The sequence below is a fragment of the Hyperolius riggenbachi genome, chromosome 4, assembly GCF_040937935.1.
Source record: "Hyperolius riggenbachi isolate aHypRig1 chromosome 4, aHypRig1.pri, whole genome shotgun sequence".
In the NCBI taxonomy this organism is placed as follows: domain Eukaryota; kingdom Metazoa; phylum Chordata; class Amphibia; order Anura; family Hyperoliidae; genus Hyperolius; species Hyperolius riggenbachi.
The window spans coordinates 386589973-386607638 of record NC_090649.1 but is presented as its reverse complement, the minus strand read 5'-3'; the positions used below and the strand labels follow the sequence as shown (position 1 = coordinate 386607638).

The 17666-nt window shown below is 41.2% G+C and overlaps 1 protein-coding gene across 2 annotated transcripts in view; it reads right to left on the bottom strand.

Annotated features, from left to right (window-relative positions):
- Positions 1–425: 425 nt before the first annotated feature.
- CRIM1 (cysteine rich transmembrane BMP regulator 1) overlaps positions 426–17666 on the bottom strand; it is a 982593-nt gene continuing 965352 nt past the window's right edge. For both annotated transcript variants that reach the window (XM_068232129.1, XM_068232130.1), the window contains exons 14-17: positions 15975–16169; positions 13905–14024; positions 11758–11945; positions 426–5119 (exon numbers count right to left, since the gene is read on the bottom strand). In XM_068232129.1, coding sequence (XP_068088230.1) covers positions 4943–5119; positions 11758–11945; positions 13905–14024; positions 15975–16169 — 680 coding nt within the window. In that variant the 3' untranslated portion in view covers positions 426–4942. The remainder of the gene's footprint in view (positions 5120–11757; positions 11946–13904; positions 14025–15974; positions 16170–17666) is intronic.

Below are 17666 nucleotides of genomic sequence, written 5' to 3'. Positions count from 1 at the left end.
GGCAGTTTGCCCGATCTAACCGGCGGATCCGGTAAACAATCTGTTGTGCTGATATTGTGCAGCTGGCGAGTTTGAATAACTTGAACTTGTCTTGAATGTTGCCATATCGCACAGTCAGTCGTTCCCTCTTGGGTGCGCAGTAATGAGTTGGTCGTTTAGTTGGTTTGGCTGTGCGGAAATAGAGATCATATCAGCAGGTTATCGTCCAGTTGGTCAAGTTGGACGTGTGTAAATACATTTTTCTGCCTGCAGTATCAAAATATGTGAATGTGGAAATTGCCGTTGACACTTGCTCTAACTGGGAAAAGCTTTGTCTTTCATATTTGCCCGAAGCTTGTCTGTAACTTAAAGTACACAAAATTGTAAATCCCTACAAAGTGTTTTTTTTGTTACAGCTTAATAAAAGATGTTCAATGAATAGGTGCTTTAAACAGCAAAAGAATGAATTTATTTAAAGAGTTTGGCAGATCAAAATGTGTCCCGTAAAGAGTTTCATCCATTGCAATGTTTTATTTGAATGATACCTGAAAGAAAACCATATAAAAATACTATTTTTCTCATCTGGCACTGCATTTATAACACTAAGAAATATATATAGCAATGTTGATGGCTTGAATTGTACGAGTTACATCCCAGTAGCATTTACATTTTCCATTTTGATCAAAGCGTTTTATTATTCAAAGTTCAGAGGAATTAGAATACAAAGGGAAGTGGCTTCCTTTTGCTCACTGAAAAAAGTGAACATGCAATTTAAAGTTTATACATATTCTGTAATCAGGTAAATTATTTGTACAGAGATTTGGAGATATTATCAAATGCGGTTTTGCATATGAACAACGAGTATTTCAGTAATATATTTATTTTTCAATGTCAGGAAAATCCTAGTAAACCTCATTTGAGTCATTTACAGTGATCAGCGGACCTACTCGTGGGCCACAGGAGGGAAGACTTGGAGCTGGTTGGCTGCTTCTGTTTATAGCTTACCAGCTCTAAGTTGTCCAGCTCCCCCAGAGAAGAACAGAGATCTTTCCACAGAAAATGACCACTTCAATGACAAAGTTTCCACTCAGTTTACTTACAGTTTTCAATGTCATTAAGACAATGGAAAATCTCAGTCATACAAGTAGTAATTTTCAGCAATGGGAGAACGTACTTAAGGGAAACAACAGTACTTGGAGCTAGTCAGATCCTTCTGCTCAGAACCAACGAGCTTCAAGTGTGTTCAAACCAGCTGATTGGTAGGCTTCTAAAGAATAGGGTTCCCTTCACAGTGAATTACCAGCCCACAGAACAGTTGTCAATTTTTTTATTTTTTTTAAAGCTGATCTCCAAGCCAAAGCCAAAAGCTATCAGAGATAGAAAAAGGTATATCCACCTCCTCCTTTTCAGTCTGAATGCTGACAGGTTCCCCAATATCTATACCATAACAGGCCACTGACAGCAGTGTAGGGCACAAGATGTTAAGGGACCTGCCAGTATGTAGATTTCCAGGAAGGGAGTGAGTATACTCTGTTCTGCCCAATGACAGGTTCTGGTTCTTGCTAGAGGCCCACTTTAAAGAATATGGTGAACTGCTTTAAAGGAAATTTTAAGTGAATTATTTAGTGGCCAGTTACTTTCCATGGAGCTTCATCTAGCCCCTTAAGTCCTCCTGGACTCTAGTTATTATTCCATGCCACTCCATTCTTCAGCTGTTCCCCTTCAAATGCTGCATGCATGGCCACATGCCGCGCACTTCCTCCATCGTGCTCCCATGGATGGGAGCATTCTGTACTTGTGCGGTAAGTATAAATTGCTACTGTGCATACGCAGAATTATTATTATTATTATTTAGTATTTATATAGCGCCGACATATTACGCAGCGCTGTACAGTGTGTATATATATATATATATCTTGTCACTAACTGTCCCTCAAAGGAGCTCACAATCTAATCCCTACCATTGCCATATGTCTATATTATGTAGTGTAAGTACTGTAGTCTAGGGCCAATTTTAGGGGGAGCCAATTAACTTATCCGTATGTTTTTGGAATGTGGGACTAAACCGGAGTGCCCGGAGGAAACCCACGCAGACACGGAGGGAACATACAAACTCTTTGCAGATAGTGCCCTGGCTGGGATTCGAACCAGGGACCCAGCGCTGCAAGGCGAGAGAGCTAACCACTACGCCACCGTGCGTGACCAGGAGCAGAATGCTCCTGGTCACTGGAGCACGATCACGGAGTCGCGCAGAAAGCACTGTGCATGCACGGGGGTGGCGACTCGCCAAGTTGCCCCGCTTACGGAGGGGGACACAGCGGGGGGAATAGAGCAGTGCGGAACAACGGCAAGGGACTGGAAGAAGCCCCAGGTAAGTAACTGGCCATTAAAGTTTTCACTTAACATTCCATTTAAATTGCATAAAATCTGCATAGACAGGCTTATTAACAAAGAACACAGCAAAAAGCCAAAACCTATAGCAAGCAATAAGTTCACTGTAGCCCAGTGGGAACCATGAAGATGGTTGCTGATTGGTCACTCTAGTCTTTTGCACTTATCGCAAAGTTCTTTGCTGCGTTAAACAAGCCTGATGATGTAGAAGTGATTTTAAGGGGTTGGTACAATAATGTGCATAAGCAGGAGGTCTACATAAACATAGCTGCATTAGTATTGCATAATATGACATGGCAGCACAAAACATGGATGTCTTCAATTCTATGTATCACAAATTTCCCCTTCATCTTTATTAATACCTTAAATAATTAGAAAATAATTTGAACAGGGTTAAAGGACCCCCAGTTATATACATTTCTATGATGCATTTCGCTTCACCTTCTTCTGCAAGGAATGAACATCTTCACAAAGCTTTCTCAATCCCCCATGCATTTTGTTTGCCAGCAATATGGTTGAAATGGGTATCTTCCATGTCTGCTTTATTCAATGCCACCTCACAACACCAATACACCAGGGTCCACTACCTGGACTCGTTTGGCAAAACAGAGACAACAAAAGCATATACTATATAATAAATTAAAATTTTCTCCACCCCAAACTCAGTATAGCAAATAGCAGGACTTTTGCTTATTGCTGAAGTCACAAGAATTTTCAGGATCAAACGCACATGTACACACATTTTACACAAATGCTTTTGCGCGCAAACACACATGAATCAGTACAGGGACAAAGCAAACACACACAAAAGGAAAATAAAACAGTAGGTAGAATAAAATTGCCTGTGTCCTTCTCTGAACTGACAAGCTGTTAAGCACTGATTATGGAATGCTGGTTTTTAATGTGTGTTTTATGGGTAAAATCCTCTTTCTTGGTTAAAAATACATTCAACAGAAAAAAAACATATAAAATTATATATATATATTTTATATATATATATATATATACAAATACTTTGTCATCATTTAGCATAATATACATTTACATAAATATTCCTATAATGCTAAAATTCAAAGAAGCATAATCTGCTCTTATTTATTAATATTTTTTACTTTTGTTTTTGATTTTTTGTTTAAACTCAGCGTTGAAAAAAAGGTGCTTGAATACTACAAAATTAAGCGATGCCCAAGAAGGGCAGCAGTTTTCTAATCTGCACAACCAGTAACCTAAAATGTCAACAAAAAGAAAAGTAAAAAAAAAAAAAAAACTCAAAAAGAAAAAAAAACCTAAAAGAAAAAAAAATGGAATAAAACAAAGCATTTGTCTACGATTTCCACTTCTTTGAAGCACAACTTATATTTTTCCAGCAAGATAATGCCAATGGCTTTATGTTTATGTTACCTACATCAATTTCCTCTCTTGCATCAAATATATTAATAACAATATCAATCCTTCTCTTCATAGCACAAAAAATAAAAAAAAACTGCAAAAAAGAAAGAAAACAAACAAAAACGCACACACATACTTACACTCCCACACACCCTCGCAACCACACACAAACAAAATAAAAATAAAAAAACACCCCATTATAAAAGAAATATTCTGAACAGCATGATGAAGGTCTTAAAAGGTCTACTTTAAATACTGCTTTTAGGAAAAATAAAAATCCAGTGCTCAGATATAGATATATATTTATATATGAAAATTAACACCTACTAAGCCCTCTGTAAATTTGCCTGAATCCAACTGGCCAAATAGCTAATTAAAAAGCAGCACATTGTATATAATTTCAGAACCATAACCACCATTTATAATTTTTTTTGGTAGCTATCATCTGCTTTTTGCTTAGATTCTTTTTTTACTTATCACTAGTACTATACATGTGTAGAGATAGAGATCATCTTAAAATGGAAAAGATAAATTGCAGCTTAAATATGGCTGTGATTTGAACTTTTGAATTACTTAGTGCCCGGCAATCTTTACCAACTGTAAAGACCATTCTGTGATCAGCCTTTTTGTTGTTGCTTGACATGTACTTAAAATCTGTGTTGCAGGAGAAGCCAATATCAGATTGGGGGGTGGTTGACAATTGCATTTTCACATGTTCCTGGGTTATTGGAGAAAGCCATGATTGTTTTGTGAAAAGCAACTGAGTGCCCCTCTAGATGCCTCTGATTTCCTCCTGTCTTCGTAGTCTTAAACTCGTGTGACCTCTCCATTGTCGGTACCCCAAACTATTTCCCCAATCAGCCAAAAAAACAAAAACTTTTCTACAACTATGTTACAAGCAGATATGCATGAGCCAGTTCTCCAAACTTTGGTTCTAAGAAAACACTTGGTCAGTTGTTACAAAGGGAAAGTGGGAATGTTTGTTTTGGCACATTGCAGGAGACAAGAGTTCGTCTCGGTAAGGTCTCGGCTGTACATGTCACACAATCCAATTAGCAAGTGCACGATTCTGTTTATGTTTGTTGTATAGCAGACTTTAGTCTTTTTTTTCCTCATCCTTTTTGTCTATTTTCTTTTCCTTTGAAAAAAGGAAAAATCCATAATATATTTGTTTGGAAGTTCCTCACACAGTTTGATAGAAATTATCTGCCTGAAGGTTATTCTGTTTTTGCATACTGTAGAAACCACTGTATCTAGAGTCAGGGTCTGCCATTCGTAGCATCCTTTGTGAGCTGTCCACTTGCACCATAGTTCCTTTTTTGCAGTCCACATATACCAGCTGGTTGTTTAAGCAGGTTGGCTGTTAAGAACACAACAAAAAGATGTTTACAGTCAGCAGTATCATATATACAGGTTATAACAAACTGTACAGAGGATATATTTCTAAAACTCATTCAACAGAGAGCTTATCGCTAAATCTAAACTAATGCGCAGTTGTACAAAACTAATTTAGGCTAGGCGACAAACTGTGCACATCTACTGTATGGGCTATAGTATACTCTGACTTGCAGTCAGTTACTTTGAATATATTGCATGCACTCAAATACATAGAAGGTTGACAGTAAAGCTGAATTCAAACAAAAATTAAGAGATAATTAAAGGAATCCAGAGATGAAGGAGTACACACAAAATAAACATATCCCCCGATAGATTTTGAAATATACAGGCTATACCTGCTGTTGTCATCGCTCTGCAGTGATGATTTATGTGTTTTTTTTTCCTCCAGCATGAGCAGCTCCTCCCATCAGCTGCCTGTGATTCTGCTGTGCACAGAATGGGAAAACAGAGGCCGAAGGGGGCCGGCTTGAGATAACATGACTCACAGCTAGATATTCTGTGGCAAAGCAGACTGCCTGATTAGGGATTTTATCAGGGCTAATTACAAGCATCCTGAGCAGTGAAGGATGAAACAGAGAGCAGGGTAGGTGTTTATTCTCATGTTCCCACTGATGTATATAATAAACTACATTAGGGTGCTTTGTCTCTGGTACACTTTAACTGTAGAGGGTAAGAGAAATGGTATATAAAACTTTTCTGTTTTACATTGTTATTTTCAATGTAACAAGCTAAAATGTAATTGAGGAGTATGCACAGCCACCTTCTTAACAGAAAGTCTGGTTAATTCAGTGTGCAATTTAAAGAAATAGCTTTTAAACTTTTCAGCGCTCTCCTGTTATCAGGAGTGTTTGATTAGTCAACATAAGTATTTTGGCTTCTCTTTACTTTTCTGGAGAGCCTCAACTGTGCAATCTGACTATCTCATTTTCATATAAAAAGCACTGGGTTTAACAACATTTGCAGGATTTATACTTTATGTTACCATGTTTACTTCATCAAGTCACATGTCACTTCAGCCACACTTTCATTCCAAGACAAAAATATTAAACCATTTGATTAATTTTGTATTTTTATGGATGTCTGAGTGACTTCTAAAGTATTATGGCAAGTTCATCTGATCAGAGGGAGGCAACGTGAAGATATGAATGGGAGGTCAATAATGTAGCTTTCATGTTTATTTTATTACAAGGGTATGCTAAGGAACCTATCACCTAAGCACATTATCACATTAAAACATATGCTACAACAGAGACTGCAAATCACTAAGCAGGTTGTAGACGTTGACTTGTTTTCACTGTGCTAAAATTTGCCCATCTGCTCAAACATGCTCTTATGTAAATGAATATAAAATCCTTGACAGACAGAACCAGGACTATCCTTTTAAAACCAGCCTTTATTTTGATCGGTTTTAAGCGTAAAACAGCCACAGGCCAATCTATTTCCATAAAAACCATGCAACCAACCAACAAGTAGTCACATTTCCAAAAACACTACCTTTCTCAAGCTGCCCAATACTGTACTTTAGAAGTCAAACTAATGAAAAGCTAGTCAATCCCATTTAACCTGTAGGTGCAAACCATAAGATTAACCCTTTACACGTACATTGAAAAAAGGTGCCCAGTAATTTGGGGGCCTAATCATATCATTAGAATATCGGTAATGTTTCCAATATTCTGTTATCAGTTTTCCTTACCTATATCTCACACTAACCTCTCCCCTACCTATCCCTAATACTAAACCTAACCTACTCATGCCTAATACTAACTGATAGTGAGTGTCGTTCCTCAAGCTGATGTGAGGTTCGGCTACATAATAGCTCAACCTCGTGTCCATGATTACTAAGGTATTCTGCTGGTGTTCTGAGTTCAGCTACATGATAGCCAAACTCCATGTGCCGCTTGCCTACTAACCTCCACCTCCTATATCCGGGGTTTGGCTAAACGATAGCCGAACCCTGGATGCCACTTACTGACCCGCTGTTATCTAGTGTAAGGGTCTGTTCATACAGGCTTCTGGTAGCTTGTCAGAGTAATGCTTTTCTGTAAGCAAGCAGAAAAGAACTCCGAGCATCACTTACATATTACTGTTGCTGCCTCTGTCATTTGCCAGAGTTTGACTATTTAATAGCTGAACTCCAGCACTCAAATTACTCATTACATTGTGGTCCCTACTTTGGCTGTGTGCCCAAATTTCCTGATTCATCCCACTCTGGTGACTGTTTCCTTTTTAGACTTGGAAGAGAACTACTATTCAAGGTGGTTGCCCTTCAACTCTTTGGCCTTCACTATGAGTTTGTCCTCCTCATATTTGTAGCTGGGTACAAATGGACCTTTATCATGATAAATTAATGCCTTGCAACATTTTTGTGCTAAACAATATGTATGAATTTCTGTACTGCTGGTCACTGTGTGGTAAAGTACTATGGTTTAATTTTTTATGCCTTTATGTTGTCGGCATAAAGCTCTCCCTTTTGAAAGGTAAACTGAAGTGAGAGGCATACAGAGGCTGCCATCTTGATTTTCTTTTAAAGGAAGCCAGAGACCAAAAATAATAAACAGATTTATACATACCTGGGGATTCTTCCAGCCCCAAGTGCACGGATTGCTCCCATGCCGCCGTCCTCCGCTGTTTGCAGCTCTGGTATTGGGTCCCGTTACTTCAACCAGTTGCGGCCAGCCCGCACAAGTGAAATGCGCGTTCTACATAACTCTCCAGCGGCCGCTCGATATCTGAGCACTGTACATATCTTTTATTATTTTTGGTCTCTGGTACACTTTAAAGGGGCTCCGAGCAGTGCAGAAACTATGGAAAGATGCATACCATTTTGAAGCTCTCTTTCTCCTCTTTCCAATGATATATAAACAGCCGCCCTACGCCTTTTAGTTTTCGTTATTTTAACGATCAAAATTGTGGCTGCAGTGATTTTGATCGCGAAAATATCGAAAACTAAAAGGCGTAGGGTGGTGGTTTATGTGTCGTTGGAAAGAGGAGAAAAAGAGCTTCAAAATGGTATGCATCTTTCCATAGTTGCTCGTATTACACAGGACAACTTTTCCCCAAAGTCAGCAGCTGAATGGAATGCAAAATGGTATGCATCTTTCCATAGTTTCTTCACTGCTCGGAGTCCCTTTAAATACCAGCTGCCTGGCAGATCTGCTGATCTCTTTGGTTGCAGTAGTGTCTGAATCCTACACCTGAAACAAGCATGTGGGAATCTAGACAGACTTCAGTCCGAGCACCCGATCTGCATACTTGTAAGGGGTCTATAGCTAAACGTATTAGAGGCAGAGGATTTGCAGGACAGGCAGGCAATTTGCATTGTTTACAAGCAAATAAATGTCAGCCTACATATCCTTCTTACTTCAGGTACCCTTTAGATAAAATAACACAAAGTTTCACCTTGCTGACTGCAGGGACTCAACTGTAGAGCGCCATATATATAGGTTTGCAGGAACAAGTCATTGTGAAATGAAGGTGATAGATATAGTATGCTTGGATTACAAAGACAAAATGCAATTATCAGCATAGCTTTGCCCACCATCCTAAAGTTTTATGGCCTCGCTTTTGGAACATGCTCAGGAAGAGAATATCTGCAGGTAGATTCTTTTTGAGGTATACTTTCTACTTCTCCTGGTTTAGGAATACTTAGGATTTGCACGTCTGCTATAACCAGCTGAGCGGTCTGGACGAGCTCAGCTCGTCCAACACCGCCAGAGGCTGCCGCTCAGGCCCTGCTGGGCCGATTTTAATGAAATAAAAAGCAGCACACGCAGCCGGCACTTTGCCAGCCGCGTGTGCTGCCTGATCGCCGCTGCAGCGCGGCGATCCGCCGCGTGCAGCGGCGAAAGAGGGTCCCCCCAGCCGCCCGAGCCCAGCGTAGCCGGAACAAACAGTTCCGGCCAGCGCTAAGGGCTGGATCGGAGGCGGCTGACGTCAGGACGTCGGCTGACGTCCATGACGTCACTCCGCTCGTCGCCATGGCGACGAGGTAAGCGAAACACGGAAGGCCACTTATTGCGGCCTTCCGTGTTACTTCTGGCCTCCGGAGCGCCCTCTAGTGGGCTTTCATGCAGCCAACTTTCAGTTGGCTGCATGAAATAGTTTTTTTTTTATTTAAAAAAAAACCTCCCGCAGCCACCCTGGCGATTTAATCAGAACGCCAGGGTGGTTAAAAGGCGAGACACAGGAAACAGACTTGTGTGGTGGATGATGGCCAGTGTACTGTACTTGTTAAGGGCTCTGCCTCTGACACAGGAGACCTGGGTTCGAATCTCGGCTCTTCCTGTTCAGTAAACCAGCATCTGCTCAGTGAGGATACCTTGGACAAGACTCCCTAACACTGCTACTGCCTATAGAGTGCATCCTAGTGGCTGCAGCTCTGGTGCTTTGAGTCAGCCAGGAGAAAAGCGCAATATAAATGTTCTGTGTCTTGTCTATTTATACTCTGCAAATAAGGAATCTTATCTTTTTAATTGAGGTTACTGTATGCTGTGATGCAATCCAGTCATCCAATGACACATTTTATCAAAAGACACTTGGCTTTCAAATAATTTGCAGCATTCAGGTCCCTGTAATTCTGGACCTATTTACAGTACACTAATTTTAATGTATTGTGTATTAAGGCCGGTTGCCCAGCCGAAAGGATTACACACACGAGAGAAATGCTACCATTTTCTTGAAACACCTAAGTCTTGTGTTCCCTGTGGAATGCTCTGAATGCGACAGTGTGAGCAGACCTGCAAAGCAAGAAGCAATATCGCCCTGGGTCGGAATTCAGATATTCACAATATTAGATTTCTGCTTTCGTGCTTTTAACCTGCCCTTCTTCTACAAGACATGCTAGCATGGGATGTACACTTATCTAATATACAGAAAGCCGCAAGTGAAATGTAGAATTTAATCATATTCACTTTGCAAATTAGCATTTTAACTGTTTATGTGGAGAAAGGGCAATAGCATATTACTGTAGACTACAGCTGTAAGAAGGCTCGCAAAGGGTTTCAATAATTTATAGCCCTACTCCTAAACAGAAAATCCATAAGGTCTGCACACTCAATGAAGGAATGGTGAAGTTTACTCACGTAATGTGCCAGATGTCCATTCAGTGTGCGGACCTTATGGGGTTTCTGTTGTCTTGCACACTGGTCTTGCATACTGGCCCAGCACCTCGGAAAACTGAATGGTGTACAATTTCCCTCCCGTATCCTGAATTTCTACTCCAAAAATAGGACTTTCCTGAAATCCCATATTTTGTGTTTAGGTTAAAATACACCATTAATCTTTAGCTGTCTCCATAGATGAAGACAGTTTTTAATGTTTTTCACTCAGACCTATTGAACTTGTTTTCTGTTCCCTGCAGTTGTGTTTTTCTCAGCCACACAGAGTCTTACCAGCTCTAATTACCTATCAGTGAGAGTTGCACTACAGTTTGACTACAAAGAAACTATGATTTAGAGTTCAGAAATGTTATCCCTTCAAATATTCAAGATAAGTTTACTATTACATTTTACCAACCTTTTCAATTACTGGGCTCTGAAGTTATTTTTGCATATGAGGTAAAAAAAATTATCTCCCAGGAGAAAGTTAATTAATTAGATGTAATTTCAGGTTCCCATCAAAGCATGAAATACATACTGTATTTTTCACCCGATAAGATGCATCTGAACATAAGACACACCTAGGTTTAAAGAAGGGAAACCAGGGAAAAAAATTAAACCAGTCTTCAGGGTGCATCAGGCATCTTTTGGAGCTTCACAGCAGGGCTAGCTCCAGGTCTCCTCCCAAAGTTGTCTCCTCCCTCAAGCTAATAGTCCTCCCGCAGAGTACTAGTGGCAGCGGAGTGCACTCACCTGTCAAGCTGATGCATTCCTTCCTTTCTGTGTCGTTCTGTCTTGATCCTCACTGTCATCCACTCTATGTGACCCAACGGCATGTTGAGTCTGGGCAGAACATGTCACCAGACCACGCAGAATGGGCACCAGTAAGGATGAAGCGAAAAGGACACAGACAGCTGGGTCTGCACCGGCTGGAGAGGTGAGTGGTGAGTGTGCTCTGCTGCTGGGCACCAGGGGAGCTCTATTAGAGGGAGACAGCTGTGGGGGGATGTTGGGGGAAAGCCTTGCCCCGGCCATGCTGTGATACAATATTGGCTCCATAAGGCGTACAGACACCCCCCCCCCCCTCCCCACACACACACACATACACACTTTAGGGGGTGTGCATCTTATGGAGTAAAAAATACTGTAATATTAGAAGAAAAATGTAAGAGCCTGCTGTAATCCACAGTAGTTAAATATCAGCTTTATGTGGCTATTGAATAAAGAATAAATGAATTATTGCTTTCAGTGGTCTACTCTTCTATTCTTTAGTTTTTTTCACCTTGGTCTAAATTGGCAAGATATGCTTAAGCAGGACCTTTAGCAATCACTGAAGCAAAGAGCAGCTCAGGGCGGCTCCATATTTCAATAAGCATTAATCAAGAAACAGAAATGTGACAGGCTTGTGAGATACCAAAAAGGTACAAACATACATTTAATTCATCAGAAGTTCTTTAAATAAACTTAAAATGGTTACTTGCATTTGTATATAGGAGTCTTATACCTTGGTAGGGGTCCGGTAACAAGGCACTGGAATCCACTGTTTTTTCTGATTGATGAGAAGAAGAACTATGATGATCACCAGAGCTGTCATTATAGGGACTGCCACCCATGCAACAGAATGTAGAGAGGCGGCATCATTAGGTCGGGGCCGGTCTCCTTCCCGGTAGTTCACTTTGAGATGACCCAGTTCTATGACACATGAAATAAAATGTAACCAGAAAACACTTACAAGTAGCAGCTATATATTATGGGCTCGCAACATTAATAGGGCAAACATTGCTATTTACTGCATAAAGGCAGAAAACTCTCATCAGTCTCCAGCTGTTGCTATAGTATGGTACAACTCCCATAGTCTCCACCAGATGTTAGCCATTTAGCATAATTAAATTCAGAAAAAAAGAGTCATTCATATATTGAGCTCATCAAAGCAAACACATGAAGCTTCTAAATCAATCACGGATTTGCCAGTGGTCAAAGGAAACGGTTTTATTGGGGATGTCTGCTCGGGCATTTTTAGATGTTCTTTTTAAGGTATTTCCAAAGTATGTTGACCAACAAGGCAAAGCACTATAAAACTGATGATGTCCTCATTCTTTTTGGCATCCAAGCCACCAGTTTGCCAAGGTAACAAATTGGGAAAGCACAGATACAGGGACTGATGAACTAAACTTCTTCAGGGCCTTTTATCATTAGAGGGAGGAAAACGGGGTCCAAGAGCAGGACACAGCTTCTGCAAAAAGTACATTTACCAACACTGTCATGGACAATCTCCCCACAGGAATGTCAGTGAAACAGGTATGACTTTAAACATTATGACTATCATGACATTTCTGAACTCCAGGCTGTTTTTTTTTAACTGGCTTCACTACAAGACACAGCTGTTGATTTACTAATATTAGAGAATGGTGGGACACTGGAGAACATACAATGCCCTAGAAATCAGGACCAGATTATTTTAAAAGTGTCTATATGACATAGCAAAAGTCTGACATCCACTTGGGTTACATCACAATGCTGATAGGTTAATGCATTCGATTTCTGCTACTGCAGTTACATGCAGGTACACAAAACAAGAACTAATTCACTTTAAAAAACTCAAGGTGGTGTGCATTTATTAAAAAAACCAAAACTGAGTGCATGCACATGGCTGCAGTCACATACCAGGAATTTGACAACTCCGCTAAGACCCAGGTGCAAATAACAAACTTTTCTTACCCAACAGCAAAAGAGTTTTACTGAATTGTGTATGTATGTCAGTCAGTCACTGTTTATGCCACGTAAAATGGAAGTGCTACAATTTGAGGCCCCCCAGCAAACACTACCACCATGGTTTCATAGTTACCAAGTTTGTTTGGATGAAAAAAGACATCTATCAAAGTTCAACTATGAAAAAAATAAAAAATTAGGGACATTTCTGTCCTGCACCCCTCACTTACTGTATCTCAGCTGATCCAGGGGAAGGCAAAAAAACCCCTACAGGGCTTGGCAAATCAACATTTAGGGCTGGTTCACACTGGGGGTGATTGCGTTGCACTTGCTGATTGCGGGCGATTGGCAAAATGCTAGTGCAGTGTCATCCTATCAGAGTGTTCTCACAGCAGCGTTCTGGTTTTCAAAAAAAATCTTGCTGCATGTACTATTTTTCAGAGCAATTCAGCTTAAAGGGATAAACAAAAACACACCGCATTGCAATATCTCAATTGCTAAGCACTTTGCGACTGCATTTTATACCGTGAACTAAGCCTCAAAGAGAAAACAAATCCCTTCCCGACTCCAGGTGGCAGTCAGATAAAATCCCTTGACTAATTCTGCTGGGAATGACACAGTAATTATAGCCATGGATTTATTTCAATACAAGGAAAGCACCCAAGACCCCTTTGAATACAGATATAGAATTTGCTATAACTACTTCCTGTTCCAAGCGAATAACAGTTTCCTTTTCCCAGGGTGTACCGTGCTTGTGTATTACCACAATATTTGCCAGTATGAGCTGATAAAAAGATTCATATATCTTGCTTTCTCCATCTTAATATTCACATCTAGCGTAATATGAATACATTTATTTCAATGCTAACTAATGAGCAGAAAGTTATCCGCCAACTATGCAAAAAAGAATTGTGAGTGGGCGGAGCTGATTGGGACACTCACCTCGGTGGTGGTGCACGTCGTTCTCACTGGGGGTTGGCCAGTGGGGCAGATTATGTTCATTCCTTCCTCGGTGATTCGTCTTCTCAATGGGGATGTTAGTGGGTTCTGGGATATACATCTCTGCAAAACACAGATTAGGAACACACATCCATTTTATCCGTTTTCCACATAATCGTCACTTTAAGACAGTAAAGGTGGCCACACACCATACAATTTTTTAATTATCTGTTCAATTCAAAAATTGCAATCAATTTTTCTGACTGGTTGTAACATTTCAAAAATATGACCACACACCTATGTTCAATTGTTCCCCAATTATGATAAAAATGATTGGAAACTCTGAAAAATTGCTAGGGTGTGTATATTAATAAATTCACAATCTAACACACACCATACAAACTTTAGAAAACTCGAACAAAAATTTCCAGCATTATGGATCGATAAAAATCGAAAAAAAATTGGAAATTTGATCGGATTTTTCAGTCAAATGGAAAAAAACTTTTTTTGGGAGATCCAATCATATTTATTGAATTGCCGTAAAATCAGATTATTTTATTGTATCATGTGTGGCCCCCTTAAAGAGACTCTGTAACATTAAAAACATCCCCTGGGGGGTACTCACCTCGGGTGGGGGAAGCCTCCGGATCCTAATGAGGCTTCCCACGCCGTCCTCTGTCCCACGGGGGTCTCTCCGCAGCCCTCCGAACAGCCGGCGACTGTGCCGACTGTCATTTCAATATTTACCTTTGCTGGCTCCAGCGGGGGCGCTGTGGCGGCTTTCCATTCCGAACTACACGGAAATACCCGATCTCATTCGGGTCCGCTCTACTGCGCAGGCGCAGGAGACTTGCGCCTGCGCAGTAGAGCGGACCCGACGGCGATCGGGTATTTCCGTGTAGTTCGGAATGGAAAGCCGTCAGAGCGCCTGCGCAGGAGCCAGGAAGGTAAATAATGACGTCACCGCTGCCCGGACTCCACGGAGGGCTGCAGCGAGACCCCTGACGGATGGAGGACGGCGTGGGAAGCCTCATTAGGATCCGGAGGCTTCCCCCACCCGAGGTGAGTACCCCCCAGGGGATATTTTTATGTTACAGTTCCTCTTTAAGGCTGAGTCACTGCAGTGCAAAGTAGTAAAAGCGGACATAAACTCTCTATGCTCATTCTTGATTATTTCAGGAAATAATCTATTATCAATAGGAAAATTAATTTATTCTGGTTTCCCTCCTGTAGCTAGAAATCATTTTTTGCATATAGCTTATCTTTTTTCTTCATGTTATCACGGAGAGGGCTATCTGGAAAATGTTATGAATACCTGCAGAGGTGTGAAACCTCAACATATATCCCATAAAGTGATGCATCCCTTAGCTTTGTTCATATGCCTATATCTGCCTCTGTCCATGCTGCTAAGGTTTTCGTGGCCCCAAGCACATCATTTGTGCCCCCTCCCCCCAGTTAGAGGCCCCTTCACAAATAATAATAGGTAGCCAAAGAGGCCCCCCCCCCTCCAAAAAAGCCCTCCAGTATAGGTAGGTAGCCAAAGGTGCACCCCACCCCCCAGTATAGGTAACCACCTTCAGTACACCTCCTTCAGCCACCTTCAGCCAAGGTGTCTCACAGAATAGATAGCCACTTCAGTATAAATACCAAAAGGTTTGCCTCTTCCCCTTATATATAGTATTGTTGTCAGTGGGGATATGTAGCTTCCTGATGCCTCCCCATCCCCAGCACTCGTAGACCTGCGGCAATGTGAAGGCAGGAGAGCAGTGCACTACAAATGCAGGAAATGAGCAATGTGACACCCCTTTCGCATCTGAAGTGTACTCCGTGGTCACTGCGCCCCTCTCTCCTCTGTTCATGTTGCCGCTGATTTGAGGTCAGGGAGTGACGGGGCGGCAGTGGCAGCCATACAAGTCACAGGCAGAGTGGCCCAGGCAGCATGGAAGGCGCCTATTGTGTGTGAGGCCTCAAGAAACTGCTTAGTTCGCCTGGGCCTAGCAGCACCCCTGTGCAAGTTAACCAAAATGATAAAAGTTCAAACCATGTTCTCTTTAAAACAATGTATACTGTTACCTGGGCACATAGGACAACAGCTTCCTTCAACATTGATTGGCTCCACACATGGCAGAGGTGGGCAGCTGACTGTAGAGCAGAGCGTTTGGCCCTGTAGACAGTAACAGTGTGTGCAGCTATCAATGTCCCATCTTTCCTCATCAGCATACGTCTTCCCGTTGAAATGACAAACTACTTTCTTCGGAATTGTATCCTCTAGGAAGGTAAAAGAAAAACATATTATATGTACTATTGAGTTTTTGTCAGTTTATTTACATACGGTATACAAATACAAAATGAAGGTCAATCTATATCCAAACTTTATGATCCGGTGGAGATGAGCAAATAAAAAGCCAGCATATGACTGTCTGGTGTAGCAAGGATATGTGTGAAGAATTTGTAGTAGCAGTGGCTGGATAGTCTCTGCCTCTTACACAGGAATCTTGCCTCTTCCTGTTCAGTAAGCTGCACCTATTCAGTAGGAGACCTTGGGCAAGACTCCCTAACACTGCTACTGCCAACTGAGTGTGCCCTAGTGGCTGCAGGTCTGGTGCTTTGAGTCCACCAGGAGAAAAGCGTGATATGCTATTTCTCTTGTCAATAAAAAAATGTCGAGGAGTTTAAAGGGCCTAAGCATACTGTAGCATTGTTTATTGTTCTGCAATGTAGGTGGCCACAAATGCATGGCTGCTGTGCTGCTGGGACAGCACTGCATCACATTACACTGAATAGGACAACACTACATTGAGCACACAAATGCATGTAGTGTGCGCTGATGAGCAGCTCATGACTGTGCCTATCAGACAGTATTCTCTACACAATGTTTGATGTTCTCTAACAATGAGATGTGTTGTTGAAATCAGCTCAGCACAGCAGCAGTGTGTCAAGGCTCTCAGTACCCACTGCAAATACATATTTGCACTCTGTTCACAGTCTGTCCGATAATCTGCATGTTGACGGACCAGACAGTGGACTGAAAGCAGACAGGTCAAAGACTGCAACGATCCTCTATATTCCACTGCACATTTATATGTTCTGTTTTTATAGATTGTGTTCCACCACAGAAAGATCCTGCAGCAAGCATTTTTCCAGACAATAGTACAGAACTGATCATAACCAAAGTCTGTGATAACAAGGAGGAGGTCATTTTGCATCCATTCTAACAAAAGTGCAGATAATGAAGTTCAACAAAGCCGGTACTTTTCAAGCATCATCCACACTTTCAATAATGGTCTCCTGAAAATATAAGTCTGGGAACAACTGTGGTACAGAGACAATGCTTGGCAGTTTATTCTGTTCTATGGGGTAGCAGAGGACAAGGGAGAGGTACTGGCCCCGGACAAAATTGTTCTTTGAGAAAGGTGCGGACATTAGACTATTACTATGATAGGTATTACATTTTGAGTTTCTCTGGGCGATAGTCAGTGACATGACTATGTACTCTGTAAAGTGCTGCAGAAGATGTCAGTGCTATAAAAATACATAATAATATGGTAGAGACATTAAGCTAGGACTATGGTAGGATTAGATTGTGAGCTACTCTGAGGGCAGTCAGTGACATGACTATGTACTCTGTAGTATGTGGTGGAAGAAATCAGCAGTATATGATTGAACAATAATGATTACAAATGCCAAGATTTTGTGATTGATATCCAAGCCCAATTGGAGTTTCTAACTAATTTTAACCACTTCGCATCCAGACCTTGTTTCCCA